At 38.1% G+C, this 15,477-nt stretch overlaps 2 protein-coding genes across 7 annotated transcripts; both read left to right on the top strand.

Moving 5' to 3' along the window:
* Positions 1-6,605: 6,605 nt before the first annotated feature.
* On the top strand, positions 6,606-9,961 carry LOC113692066 (pentatricopeptide repeat-containing protein At3g26782, mitochondrial-like). Its single transcript, XM_027210406.2, has one exon. The coding sequence runs from the start codon at positions 6,918-6,920 to the stop codon at positions 9,777-9,779; it is 2,862 nt and encodes a 953-aa protein (XP_027066207.1). The 5' UTR covers positions 6,606-6,917; the 3' UTR covers positions 9,780-9,961.
* Positions 9,962-10,285: 324 nt separating this feature from the next.
* Positions 10,286-15,151, top strand: LOC113691815 (uncharacterized). Of its 6 annotated transcripts, XM_072052625.1 has the most exons (3): positions 10,286-11,337; positions 11,454-11,673; positions 13,670-15,151. In XM_072052625.1, exon 3 carries the CDS (start codon positions 13,816-13,818, stop codon positions 14,974-14,976), a length of 1,161 nt encoding a protein of 386 aa, XP_071908726.1. In that variant the 5' UTR covers positions 10,286-11,337; positions 11,454-11,673; positions 13,670-13,815; the 3' UTR covers positions 14,977-15,151. The 6 variants fall into 6 exon arrangements, with proteins under 6 accessions (XP_071908726.1, XP_027065917.2, XP_027065915.2 ...); XM_027210116.2 differs by having other exon boundaries at positions 10,286-11,673; positions 13,810-15,151; XM_027210114.2 differs by having other exon boundaries at positions 10,286-11,673.
* The last annotated feature ends 326 nt before the right edge of the window (positions 15,152-15,477 follow it).

The raw sequence follows: 15,477 nt of genomic DNA, 5'->3' as shown, positions 1-15,477 counted from the left end.
GAATAGAAATGGTGTAAGAGTTAAGGATTGATAAAAGTAAAAAAAAAAAAAATGGTAATATATATTATTGTAATTTTACCGGAGTTAACTTTACAACAACATGCCTATTTTTCTATTGGCTTTGTTTTGTCTTTTTTCTAATATAGAAAATTCCACATGATAACTCATCAGTATTAGAGTTGGAATTCCTGCCTCTTAAATACTTCCACCACTCTTCGAGAGAGTTTGCTTGCTAAGATTCAAATAAACAAAAGTCGATTTTTTTTTTTTTTTTGTCACCGTGGCTTTTATTTATGTTTTACTCTATTCTAATCTATTTGGGAATATGTCCAATTAGACCTACGAAAGATCGGTGGGAATTGAACCGCTACCGAATCAGATGCGTGCGCTATGCACCGGTATGAATATTTTAGAAGAGCCACTTATTATAACAATTGATAGGAGACATGATTTGAAACCTTGACCTCGGGCAGAATCTTGAAAACTAATGAAGTCCCCATTTCCTTTCTTAATCTTCAATACAACGATTATTTTTTTCCCTCCCAAAAAGAAAGACAAGAGCCGTCTGATCTGATTATCCCTGATAAAAAAGTGCAAAAATTGCAATTGACACACTCAGTAGTCGCATGTATCACAAGTCATGTGGTCTTCAGCTCTTTACGGTTGTTAAAGTAGAGGAATTACCAGTCAGTCTTAGAAAGAGTGGTTGAGGTTTGGACTGACCTGCATAGGAAAGGAAACTAGTACAAAGGGGGGAATGAATGTGCCAGAGACTGCTAGTCCTTTCTTCCAGCTTGCAAAATGGTGGGGGAAAAAGAAAAAGAAAAGCACGAAACGGAGCAATGAAACACGTTAGTCCTTAATTGAAGGCCAATCATATTACTAAATTTTAAAGGTTTGATCACTGAAAGTCTCAATCAGTTAAGGAATAACAGACATTTATTTCCTTTGTCGTAAACAAAATGGCACTTCTCCTTTGCCTTTTGGCCTTGGACTTGCAGGCTTGTGCATCTTGTGAAATTGTGCTGCATCTCCCTCATTGACAACAAAACCAGGAAATGTAATTGCCCCTCCTTTCTGTCTGATCAGACTAATTAAGTAGCATAGCTTTTTTACTTTTCAAGTTAAAGCAGCCATACCAATGCTACTTTTTTGATGCCATATTTGGAGATTAGTTAGCCTCTTTCTTGTTGGCATGATTTGAGATATCTCATTCTCGTGTAATTACACGTACTAATCCCCTTCTGCTCAGATTCTTCTTGGGTTAATCAGATGTGTTATAGCAGTAGTGCCCATCTGTATGTCTAAACAGAAGCATGGAGCTTAAATTGAGCATTGGACAAAAATGCACTCGACGTTAATAATATGATTGTTGTTCTTTGGATGCCAAACTCAAAAGCCAAAGCCAAAGCCATGGGGTCCCCATTTGAAGGGTAGGCCGATGACATTAATAGCTTTTCCGCTTTATTAAGAGTAGTAGTTAGTTTTGGCTTTTGGAGGGAGGGTGAGACTTTTGATAAAATAGACTTTAGGCTTGAGAATGAGAATGTCGTTGGAAAGAAATCGGAGCGAATCAGCGGGTGACTCAATTATGGAACAACAATTGGATTATATCTATATGACGCGCTTGATGTTGATGGCCCCAATTGTATCTATCTATCAACTCCTGATTTCCATCTTTCTCCCTGCCCCCAAATTCATGTCAACTCCATCTTTCTCGCTGTAAATTTCCCCCTGTACCATAGCAGTACATGCAAACCTGGGAAGAACCATCCTGTTGAATGTCTGTTTGCTCTGTAAAGATAAAATCTTTTGCCTTACTTTGTCAAAAGAAAAGACTTTTTTTTTTTTTTTTTTTTTTTAAAAAAAACACAGTTAGTATTAGCTCTGAAATCTTTTGGCCTGCATGAATCTTTTTCCATTCAAATTTAGGTCCCAATTATTAGCTCTGAAATGCACGACAGAATTTTAAAAGCACTGACACCACTGGAAAAACTGTGTAAAATCTTCGCCTTGATGTTTCATAAGCATTGGATAGTTGTTCTTTCTTTCTCTGTCCCCATCTTTGCTTTCCAGAAAATCATTTCCTGTGGGCTGCGGCCTTACTTACAAGTCTTGCAATGTCACTGCCTTGGAAAGCAGCAAATATTAAAGCACGCTAAGATTTCCTTGGTCCTCGACTCTGCTTTTGTTAAGCTTTTACACCAAAATTAACTCCCAGAATCCGTTCCACAATCGTTAAACAGAATCTTTATCAGCTCCCATCTTTCTTCTGATTATTAAGAATGCGGATAATATTAATTTCCCGGCGACCTTTTCATCATGGAACCGCTAGCAGGTAGCTTTTCCAGGGGGCTTCCCGGACATCATTTTGGATGGGCAGGCAGCATGCTGAAAGACGTTATGATTTTGATTAAAAAAAAGCTTCTTTCTGCGGAATGAGAATCGAACGTTACTTTGATCCTTTCTTGCTAATGCAGCAAGTGCTCTACTTTGGTGTGGTCGCTATTGAGTTTGACAAACTTTTCTTCACGTGCTATCCCACCTTCACACAGGAGGACCAGATTAAAGAAAGAGTGGAAAGAAACAGAGAAATAGCAAATTTTATACGCATATATGTTGTGCAGGTATACTTATTATTCCAGACATGGGACTTTCATCATGTAATGCCACAGCTTTAAGATCTGGGAATAAGCTCATGTCGGAAATCATTAAAGCAATGACTTGTTTAAAACCTTATCCAGGACCATGTGACGCGATAAAGTCCTGTGCCTTTTTGGCCACCCACCGTGGTTTTAATTCCATACGGCTTGCTCTCCTTTTCCTTACTCCTGGCAACGGTTCTTATTAATGCCCATAATCCTTCTAATGAAAGAGAAAGTAGGGAATCAGAAAACTACATTCTTGAATTGAACCTGCTACTTGAAGGAACCATGTTGGCTGTGCGAGTAATTGATGCATATGGTCAGCTGTCTGCCATGGAGCTGCTAAGGATGATTCAGGTCCCATCCATTTCTCTGTGTAATTCGACCATGATGCCTAACAGCTCCACTGCAAAATCTTAACAGATTTATCAGCTGTTTGTTCTTTAGAACATCGACAAGCGTTTAGTTTCCATGTCAGTAACTCTAGTTATCCAAAATGAACAGAACAATATGGATTTTCACATGGAGCTTCTTCATCAATACCCTGGTTGATAAATATCAGTAATCACTTGATTTTAGCAGTTCCAACTTATTTAGATGTAATCACTCAGGCATACCTTGATATTTTATGGCTTACTGAGGACAGCCCAGTTCATTAGCAATCAAAATATTTATTTAAAAATCAACTAAGTATCCCAAACTTGAAGGGAAAGTTACAAAAAAGCACTACTTTGGATTGGATGTTAGACGTATCTCATTATTTCAGACATTGCAATCTCTGAGAATGGTTTATCTCTAGCGAAAAGAAGAAATCTGAAATCAGTAATCTCCTGTTGGCACTCAGCCCCTCGTGTTTCTTGTCGTCATTATCTTTTCAAACCCCTCAAGTGCTCAATTTTGAACTTCGTTAGTCCTGCAACATGTCACATTGGCAAAAACCAAAATGCAGGGTGATGTTAGAACTAAACAACTCGCCAACATTAGGAGACTAACACCATAATCACCAAGGCATTTGACAAGCCTGCTTCCAACTCAGATATGCATGCAGCAAAATCGCAATGAAAGCTTGCTAGGGTGGGTGCTCAATTGAAGCGGTGTTGACGCTCACTGACTGCCTTCCAGATGTGGTTGGTCTTGATAACAGAATTTGCCAAAGCAACTCCCACATGTTCATATGCCATAGGAGTGCAAACGAGCCGAGTCAAATCAAGTTTTAAACTTATCGAGTCGAGTCGGGCTTGTTTATATGTAAGCTCGAGCTCGTCGAGCTCGAAAAATAGAGCTCGAGCTCGAGCTCGGCTCGATGTAGGAAAAGGATGGCAGTGGCCGAAGTGGGAGGAAGTGGAGAGGGAGCTAGCAGTAGCAGCGATGGCAGTGGGAGTTTGGGACAGTCGGTCGGTGGAGAGAAGTTAAGCTAATCGAAGGAAGGAGGAAAGTTTAGACTACTGTGGCCGAAATCGATTATAGCTTAGACTCCGAGTATGTAGAAAGTTGTAAATTTTAATTGATTCAGGGGTATTTTTGTAATTTTACATTTACTCGAGCCAAACGAGCAATTCGTCGAGCTATCGAGCCTAAGAAATGAAGGCGTATGTCTTGACGAACGGCTCAAGCTCGATCAACACGAGCTCGAACTGAGCTTTGACTCGAGTTGCTCGCGAGCAGGCCTACCTATGGCCCCGTTCCAGCATTTAAGAGCTCAGCATCGTAACTGGGGCTGCGGTGCACCTGTCTTGAATAGTATCATCAACAATTATTCTTTCCTTGGGCAATTAAACAATCTGGATGCTTCAGTAAATCCATAAGTTTCTTCGAGTCTCATTTCCTCCGAACTTGCCTTAATTAGTGAGTGCATAATCACCTGGAAGTTGGCAATTTAATTTCTTAATAGGTTCCTAGTTATACTTCATCGTTTTCCTTCTGAATAACGCGTGGCTGTCCGTGTTGCATATATTTCCTGTTTATTCGTGAATCTCTGCAACAAAAAACACACTAAGCTCTACTCTTATACCAAGCCAAACTGTACCAAAACTCATTTCAAGGCCTTTTCCTTTTTCCCTAGATTTTAATACCTCATTCTATCTTCTGACAGTAGCATATGGAGTATTACCGCATTCGAATATCAAATTAGTTTATAAAATTATATATTATATAAATAAATGTTATATACTATTAATACATTGTATAGGTAAATACTATTAATAATAGATAATATATAGTATTATCCTGTACCTATAATCATAAAAATATATAATGATGTATAACATATTATTTTAGTATTTGTTATATGATTATAATACTACAAATATACATAATTATAATACTTACCCTTTTATACATAATTAGAATTAGATAATAAGTACAAGTACAGTACTAAATATTAAGCATAATTAGTGATTAGAATTTAGATATTGATTCATCATTTATGTTTGAATCATTAAATATTTGAATATGTAACTTTTAACCTGCAAGGATTAGTATACTCTAAATTTACATTACATATACAATATGTGAATTTATATTCTTTCATTACTAATCTTATTTGAACGTAGACAATTAAACACTATGATTAAGCAATCTAAGCGAATGTATATGAATTGTATGTCAACATATTAGTGTATTAACATTCACCATTGAAAGCAATCAAGTTATTTGCAAATTAAACATTTAAACTATATAAAAAATACGAATAAATGTAAATATAATGCAATACATCTTTAGTAAATTATAAGTGACTAAGTGTATACAACTACACAAGTGAGTTCCATTTAATTACGTGGAAATTACTATCCAATTCGGTTATAACCAATTTCATGACCGTTTTCGAACTCGATTCGGTAATTGAATGAATTCAGTTATTTCCAATTTGAAATTGAAAATAGGTGTACAAGTAAAATAACCAAAAAAATCGAATTCAAATTACTGAATAATCAAAATTGTTCCAAATGCACACCTCTATACAGGAGCAATTTTGAGAATGGAAATAGTGATCATTTTGACAAAATCAGCTATGAAACTTTTGTTAAACTGCTTTCAAAAGGAAATATTGCCATGTTGGTCCCTCCATTTTCAAGAAAAATCTTTTAGTACCCTACATTTAAAATCAGTCAAAATAATTCCTTAGTATAAACAATTTTGCGTGTTTAGTCCTAGAACTCGTCTTTGCTCAATTTTACAATTAAAAAAAAAGTGCACACCTATCTCATATGCCTATAATTACAATGGCAAAATGGGAATATATTCGTTTCTCTTCACTGAAAAAAAAATACACACACATACAAATGACCACCATTTTCCCCCGATTTTCAACCATTAAAACCCTATTTCTAATTTTTAAGCAACCACACCCCAATTTCTAATAACAAAACTTCAGAAGTGCATCGTCACAAAAGGCGAAGAAAAAGGTGTCGATATTAGATTGAAAAATAATAAAAACAATCGAAAAATATTGATGAATCACTATATAAACAAAGAAAGAAAGTAAAACTTGAATCCAGTTGAGTATTGTGAGTTCATTTGACAAAGAAGGAGACAGATTTTGTTACCATTTTGCTCTTGAAATTATGGATTAAGGTAGGTGTGCGTCTTTTGACCCAAGAACTAAGCAAAAATAAGCTCCGGGACCAAATGGACAATATTTCTATATTTGAGGGATTATTTTGACTAATTATGAATGTGAAGGACTTAAAAAAAGTTTTTTCCAAACATTTAAGGGGTCAATTTGACAATTTGCCTGCTTTCAAAATAGTCTGCAGCTATGATAGCAGTTGGAAGACAAAAAAAAAAAAAAGAAAAGAAATTCAAAGTTTTCGAAAGACTGATTTGCCCCTTCAGTTTCCCTCTTTCTCTGGTTCTGAACAACTGCAGAAACTGAAAGCTGAACTTTCCATCATCACCATCACCACAAGCCGCCGGTAGCCAAAGATCCCACCTAGCCCGCGCTTTTTGTGAATTTAAGCAGAGCTGGCTAGGTACTGCAGGAGAAAGCTTCCAACTCTCAAACTTGGCCTGCCATTCAAACTCAAATTCTCTACTGCTTCTTCAGCACATCTTGCAATCGCCGACTACGTTAGAGTTTCTCCAAAACCCATCTCAGAACCATGGAAAGAAGAAGAGGACATAACCGACAACGAAAGCACTCTTCACTACATTCTCGACCATCCCGACCCAGAAATCTCTGCATTTTTCAGCAAAGGCTTCTCACATATCACAGACAACTTAGTCGGCCGTGCTTTGCATGGGCTCTTTGTGAAGGACCTGAGACAGTCATGGATGTTGAGCAATTTAAGTATTTTCCATGTAAATACTTTGATAGGGATGTATTCGAAATTTGGGAAAATTCAAGAGGCACGGCACGTGTTTGATCAAATGCCGGCGAGAAATGATGCTTCGTGGAATAATATGGTTTCCGGTTATGTTAAGATGGGTTATTACATTGATGCGACTAGGCTCTTCGTTGAAATGTTGGCTCGAGGGATTCAGTTAAGTGGGTTTGTTATTGCGAGTTTATTGACAGCTTTTGTTAGGGTAGAATGCATGGTTTTTGAAGGGCGTCAAATTCATAGCTTGGCGTTGAAAAATGGGCTGCTGCTACATGATGTTTTCGTAGGCACTTCGTTATTGCATTTTTACGGTGCATATGGGTTTATGTCGAGTGCTAGAAAGCTCTTTGAGGAGATGCCTGAAAGAAATGTGGTTTCTTGGACTTCATTCATGGTTGGGTTCTCCAATGATGGAGATGATGAAGTGGTTGTTGATTTGTATCAAAGAATGAGACTTGAAGGAATTGGTTATAATCAGAACACGTTTACTACTGTTATTAGTTCTTCTGGCGCTCTTGATGACGAATTTTTGGGTCATCAGGTGCTTGGTCATGTCATAAAGTCAGGATTTGAGGAAAACATTTCTGTTGCTAATTCGCTTGTGTCCATGTTTGGTAGCTTCGGTGGTGTAAAACAAGCATGCTATGTTTTCAATAATATGGTTGAACGCGACACCATATCATGGAATTCGATGATAGCTGCTTGTGCAAATAATTTACTTTGTGAGGAATGTTTTACATGTTTTGATGTGATGCGCTGTGAGCATGGTGATATAAATGCAACCACACTTTCCACGTTGGTCTCAGTCAGCAGTACACCCGAGAATTTGAAGTGGGGAAAGGGGATTCATGGTTTAGCAGTGAAAATGGGATTTGATTCAAACATTTGTTTGTCTAATACTCTTTTTACTATGTACTCAGAGACTGGTAGATCCAAAGAAGCAGAAAGTTTGTTCCAGGGAATGAAAGATAAGGATTTAATTTCATGGAACTCATTGATGGCTGGTTATGTTTCTGAAGGGAGGAGCTTAGATGCCTTAAGAGTGTTGGGTGGCCTTTTGGGCATAAGAAAATTTATCAGCTATGTGACTTTTGCAAGTGCATTGGCTGCTTGTTCTGATCCTGAATTCCTCGTTGAAGGCAAGATAGTCCATGGACTTGCCCTCATATTTGGATTCCAGGAAAATTTGATAGTTGGGAATGCATTGGTCACCATGTATGGAAAGTGTCAGATGATGTCAGAAGCTAAGCAGGTATTCCAGAAAATGCCTAAGCTCGAGTTGGTTACATGGAATGCACTCATTGGAGGGTATGCTGAGAATGAAGAACCAGATGAGGCTGTGAAGGCCTTTAAGTTGATGAGAGAAAAAGGCGAACCTGCAAACTACATTACCATGATAAGTGTTCTGGGTGCTTGCTCAGCTCCATCCTACCTACTGAGATTTGGAATGCCATTGCATGCACATATGATTCTGACGGGCTTTGAAAGAAATGAATATGTTAAGAACTCCCTCATCACAATGTATGCTAACTGTGGTGAACTCTCTTTGAGTAATATAATCTTTGATGAATTGGCTAACAAGACCTCTGTAACTTGGAATGCCATGCTTGCTGCAAATGCTCGTCACGGGCGTGGAGAAGAGGCTCTGAAACTTATCCTGGAGATGCAAAGAGCTAAAGTGGATTTTGACCAATTTAGCCTTTCTGCTTCAATGGCGGTAGCAGCAGACTTGGCTTCCTTGGAGGAAGGCAAACAACTTCAAGGGTTGGCCATTAAACTGGGGTTTGACTCGTATCATTATGTTAAAAATTCTACAATGGATATGTATGGTAAATGTGGTGAGATTGATGATATCCTAAAAATGCTTCCACAACCGAATTTGCGGTCACGATTGTCTTGGAATATATTAATATCGTCTTATGCTAGGCATGGGTATTTTCAAAAGGCTAGGGAAACTTTTCATGAAATGCTGCAGTATGGTTCAGAACCTGATCATGTCACCTTTGTCTCTCTTCTATCTGCATGTAGTCATGGGGGTCTCGTTGATGAGGGTCTTGCGTATTTTGCTTCAATGACTTCAGTTTTTGGTGTCCCATCTGCAATAGAGCACTGTGTGTGCATAGTTGATCTTCTTGGACGATCAGGAAGACTAGCTGAAGCTGAAGCATTTGTGACAAATATGCCAGTCCCATCAAATGACTTTATATGGAGAAGCTTGTTGGCAGCATGTAGAATACATGGAAACATGGATTTGGGAGAGAAAGCTGCTAAACGTCTTCTTGAAACCAAGCCATCGGATGATTCAGCTTATGTCTTATATTCAAATGTCTGCGCAGCGTCTGGGAAATGGCAAGATGTACAGAATGTAAGGGTTGAAATGGAATCAAATAGTGTAAAGAAGCAGCCTGCGTGCAGTTGGGTTAAGTTGAAAACTGAAGTTAGTACATTTGGAATAGGAGATCGTTCTCACCCAAAGTCCGAGCAGATATACGTTAAACTTGCGGAGCTGAGGAAAAAGATAAATGAAGCAGGCTATGTTGCTGATATTAGCTTTGCTTTGCATGACACTGATGAAGAACAGAAGGAGCACAATTTGTGGAATCACAGTGAGAGACTTGCACTTGCATATGGTTTGATAAGTACTCCCGAAGGTTCGACCTTGAGGGTTTTCAAAAATCTTCGCGTTTGTGGAGATTGCCATACGGTTTTCAAGTTTGTGAGTAGTATAGTCCAAAGGAAAATCATACTGAGGGATCCTTACCGGTTTCACCATTTTAGAGATGGCAAGTGTTCTTGTGGAGACTACTGGTAGAAGAGGGGACAGTTTTGAGCTAAACTTTTGTTGAGTTTAGGCAGCGAGATCCTTAACCACCGTCAATACTTGGGCTGTAGCTGACATAGCGAACCAATTGGCTTTATAATTTGTACACAGAATTTCTTTCCCATATTCCATCATCGGGCGTTGCCTAGGACTATAATACTATTAATTTTTCATGATCGCTTGCAATTTAACAATATTGAGCTCTTTAGGACTAATCTTTTTCATGGCCTTTGATAAATAAGGGAATTTCGCCATTTTCGTCCCTAACATTTTACACTAAAATCAATTTCGTCCTTTATAATTTTTTTTAGCCAATTTAGCCCTTCAACTATTTTGAAGTCTCTAATGTACGACTTTTGCGGCCGCGACACTCCATTTTACATTTTCTGTACAACCGGTGATGGGTATATCTGTCATTTTAAATTAGATTCTTTAATTTAGACTGATCTTTGACCGTAGTTCTTCTTCTCCGATGAATTTCATTGAAAATTTCATCTGAATTTATTAGAAACTTGCACAAACTCTCTCTCACACACTCAAATCAAGAAACAAAATCCATGAGAAAAAAATAGAAAACCAAGAACCAAAAGGAAAATTGAAACAAAATTTAAAGGAGAAATCTCTCTCATACACAATTTTAAATCTACTCACCGGCAAACTTATTTTGTTTGGTTCTGATTCTTCGATCCTCCATTCATGGTTGCTGCCAACCAGTAAAATTTCTTATTCTTTTGTTATTGCAATGGTGGCTTGCTCTCTGGCATAACATAGACTGCTAAAGAAGCCCACAGTATCTTGCTAGGAAGTAGGCTAGGAAACCTCTTAAAGAAAATGACAACTTCACTGTTCTACTATATATAGATGATGATCTCACTTTCTCATACCAAAAGTCAATTAAACTACTCAATACATTCCAAGTCTTTGCCTTTCTACCACACCATGTTCAACTCCACTTTCCTCCCACCAATTCATCATGACAATGTTGTTCCAAGCTCTTATTATGCTTCTTCTGATTACTTGCTTGAAAAGTATTCCAATGATCATCTAGGAAGTCATGAACTTTCTCATTATCTTGACTTACCAGATCATGAAGAGCCTTTAATCAACAATGTTCATACTGATTCCAATTCAACCCTCACAGCTGTTGAAATTGCTATCTTCTTCTCGTATGCTTTGTTTTGTAGATGAACGAAATTGGAGAGCCATTTCTTCTTTAAGACGTCCTGCGTGCCTCAATCTGATTCCTACCGCCATACCAAAATAATCAGGCACCCTTTGTTAAAAGATGAGACGCCCTTGGTTTCCGGTTTCCTCCGTTTGTTTTTCCTTCTGCCATCGTAACCCTTCTGGGCTCTGAGAACTAAGACCATCCAGCCAACCACGTGTATATATATATATATATATATATATATATATACAAACTTGCTCTCCCACATTCATTCACCGGTCACCACCCATTCCAAAAGAAAGGCCGAGACCTGCTCCTCAAGGCAAAAAAAATTTCCTTCCTTATCGAACCCACCAAAAAAAAAAAAAAGAAAGAGCAAAGGTAAATATAAGAATAGTTCCACGGATTGGAATTCCATCTTTTCTCCCCAACTTTCTGGAACTTTCTCACTTTATCCTTCTGTTACTCTTTACTTACATCTACAACTGACATCTTAGACGTCGCCGTCCTCGTCTCACCGTCGAAAACATGGACACTAAGATCGGAGCATTGGACACGTGTAAGCCACTCAGCAACGACGTCGGTTGTCTCCCCACTAATGGCGCCGTTACCATCCACCAATCTCCCATTCCTTTCAACTCTGCTGACTCCACTCTTGGACGCCACCTGGCTTGCCGTCTCGTCTAGGTCGGCATAAATGACGTCTTCTCCTTGAGAGTATGTTTGCTTCACTTTCCTTATGGTTCTTGATTTTTTGTTTTTTCTTGTGAATTTCGTTTCATGATTTGAGTGTGAGTGTGAGAGAGTTTGTGTAAATTTTTGGTGAATGGGATGAGATGTCTATCAGAAAAGAAGAGCTACGGTCAGAGGTCCGTCTAAATTAAAAAGTCTAATTTAAAGGGCAGATATACCCATGTACGAAATATGTAAAATGGGGTGTCGCCGCCGCAAAAGTCCTACATTAGAGAATTCAAAATAGTCGAAGGGCTAAATTGGCTAAAAAAATTATAAAGGACGAAAATGATTTTAATGTAAAAGTTTAAGGACGAAATTGGCGAAATTCCCGATAAATAATGAGGTTAAAAAGAGTTACTCTCCAGACCTTGTATAGAGAGGCATCATCTATCTTCTGTAGAAAATTGAAATTACTCACCATTACTCCAAACTACTTTCTTGTTTGTATTTCTGAAGTCACATAAAAACCTCATATTTAATTTACAGTGTACTTAGTTTGTGAATTACTGAACTTAGGGAATTACTTGGAATTGACATATTAGAAGTTGCTACTCCACCCCATTTGTAGCCAAAAAAATAATAATAATAAAATTTGCGAATTAGGGGGATAATTATTGTACGCTTAAGACAACTTTTGGTTGGAGAAATATAGGCAATAGTTGTGGCTGTTACAATTCAAAAACAATAATGTAATATTTTGTGCATGATTACAACACAAATAGAATTTTGTACCTATTTGTTTCCTCTGCCTAGCTATTAGTGATATGAAAGACAGCCCATTCTCTAGTTAACAAGATGTAGCCCAAAGTGGTTGCTATTAGCATGTTCTTATGAATTTGTTCATTCGATAGCGTTCGAGTTAAGAATAGATGCACCTTGAACTAATTAATCTTCTTGAGTCGGGCAACATTATGAGCTTTGTTCATCTTACCAATTCCAACTGATGCAGCAGTTTACAAGACTGTGGTCAACCGATGCAGTCAAACTAGAAATAAGTTGAAAAAAAATGACAATTTTGATTTACGACTCAAAATTCTCCTCGGCGAAAGATGCCTTATTTTAGACCCAAAAAATTCTTAGAATTTTGTTTCCGAAAAGGAGTCCTAATTATGATTTCTCCCAACAACGTCTTAGATTTGCAGAAGTGTAAAAATACAGCATCCTCCATGGTTTTCCAATAACCCCCCCTATTTTCAAGAAACTCACCGGTCACCATGAACTGCTTACCCGTCAAATTGTTACTGTGTCCCACAGTAAAATATATAATTCCTAGGGTATAACAGTAAAATCCCGTATCATTGGCACTTGCCCGTATGCTCAAGAAATAAAAGACTAAAAAATTACTGGAAAAATTCAGACAAAACCTTAAAACCTCTGGCCGGGAGTTTCTCCTTCGCCTCTCCGACGTAAGTTCCTCTTCGCTCTTATCTTTGTTTATCGGCTTTAATATTTTAATACTGCTTTTCCCTCCAGTTTTTCGACGCCTACGATACCTTAAATCATATTGGATTTTGAGATGTAGCGCAATAAGTTATTCTGTATTAGTTTCTTGTTGTTTTTGGTGTAGTTTTCGATTTTCAGTGCAAGCTGTTGGACGAAGTACATTTTCTTTCACAAGTTTTGCAGTGGTTGATTCTGGGTTAGATTTTTGTCGTAAGTATTTCATACAAGAAAAGTGATGATTTAATTTGGCACAATGAATTTCTCTAATTTGTCTAGCAATGTGGGTTTTAGTTATTCGCTTAAGTTGTTTGAATCATGCGCATGCATCCATCATAAAACTGCAGCTTTGCTTTGCTCACATTCGGCAGGCGTTTGATATTTTGTTGTTTGTACTTTTTGGAGATAATTAACTGATGTTTTTCTCTATGTTCTCAACGTTAATTCGTTGCTTAGTTTGGTAATTAAAACAGTTCCTGTTTTGTCCAAGGATGGCTGTGCTGAACTTCTTTTCATTTTATTTGCTGATTGCTTGCAGAAAAGCCCTTTACTTTGCTGGGTTGTTAGGGGCTCACCCTTGTTTTTGGGAACCTGCCTTCAATTATTCTAGGTGGTTTGCTTCAAGTGTTCTTATTTCATATAAATCCTCATAGTCTCTGAATACTCCCCCATTTGCAGATTGATATGAAATTGAAGTTAAGTGCTTTAGTCAAATTGCGCTCCCTATTTTCAGCCACCCGAAGGTTCAATCTGTCCTTGTTTAGTGCTTTTGCGATTGAAACAGTCATTTTGAACCCTAGATCCTATGCTACAGCAGCTTTGCCAGTGGTTGAAACTTATGGTGAAAAGGTTAAAACTGTTGGTATTCAAAAGAAACCATTAGATCCTGCTGATGTTTTAAGGAGCTGGGGTTGTAGTGAAAATGATGTGTCCACTATTTTTTTCCGCCGGCCATCCGTGCGTAAAATGGATGTAAACAACCTTCAATCCAAGCTTCACACACTCAGTGGTTTGGGTATCTCCTCATCTGACCTGGCAAAGATTATTTATTGTCGTCCCCGCTTTCTCAATTGTCGACTCAATAAAAACTTGGATGAACGCATCGAGTATCTTCAAGCACTGTTTGGTTCTAGGGAAGTTCTGCTCAAGGCTATACTCCGCAATCCATCACTGCTCACGTATGACCTTCATAATAGTATAAAGCCTGTTATTGCCAGGTTCGAGAATGTTGGTCTTAGCAGAAAGGACTTGGTCCCTATGCTCATCTCTCGGCCCACCTTGATCCCCCGGTGTACTCTGAATGATGCAAAGATGGACTACATACGTCGAACTGGGGTCTCAAAGGTTTCAAGGATGTATAAGTATGTAGTTACTCTCTTTTCCATCTCTCGTCTTGAGACAATCCATGCAAAGATGGCGAATTTGGAGAAATTTGGTTTTTCTGAAGATGAGATACTGAAATTATTTGGACGCTCTCCTCTTTTATTAACACTTTCTGTTGATAAAGTTCAGAGAAACATGACTTTTATTTTGGGCACTATGAAGCTCTCTGCCAGCAGTGTATTACGTAATCCATGTCTCCTGTACTTCAATTTGGAGACCTTGTTGAGACCACGTTATCTTCTTGCAGAGAAGATTGATGATATGGGTCTTGTTCCTCAAGTCAGGGGACCTTCTATGGTAAGAGCTTTGAGGATGACTGAGAAGCGATTTATCAAGGCATTCATTAGTTGTCACCCGGAGGCTGTGGCCAAGGAATTGATGTCATTCTATACTAGTGCAAAAGGTATTAAGAGATTAGCTGAATCCTCAAAAAGAAGCGTCCAAAAAGGATTTCCCTTCTAAGTCTTTTGTCAACTCAGCACTGATAAATTCTAGCTTCTTCACTCTTGCCCTGCCCCTAGATTTTGTCATTGTTTCAAACCTTAAGTTTAGTTCTTACAAACAGGACATTCTCTGTATGAAAGGAACTTGTCTCATTTTTGTCACTTTTCTATACATAATGCATTGATACTGGATATTCCTCGTCATCAAGAAAGGAACCATGGGAAAAATGGGTCAAACATATAAGTATTTACATTCCCATCTGGTCAAAAAGCGAGACTTTTCTGCTGCCATTAGAGTGGTGCACAGAAGCCAGAAGTGCATGTTCAGTGGTATGCAGTTGTCATTGTGCATTGCCTCTGCTTCTGTTTTTCTTTTTCTTTTTTTTTCCCTTCCCCTGTAACGTTTTATTTGACTTTGAATCTATGTATTCTGTGCGTTACTGAACCACTTACAATCTGCATGGACAAAATTTGTATACTTTACGAGGTTTGCTTGTACTTTGGCTGCTTCTCTCTTTTT

This window comes from Coffea arabica, chromosome 6c, assembly GCF_036785885.1.
Source record: "Coffea arabica cultivar ET-39 chromosome 6c, Coffea Arabica ET-39 HiFi, whole genome shotgun sequence".
NCBI lineage: Eukaryota > Viridiplantae > Streptophyta > Magnoliopsida > Gentianales > Rubiaceae > Coffea > Coffea arabica.
The sequence above is the reverse complement of the archived record's forward strand: the minus strand, read 5'-3'. Positions and strand labels throughout refer to the sequence as shown.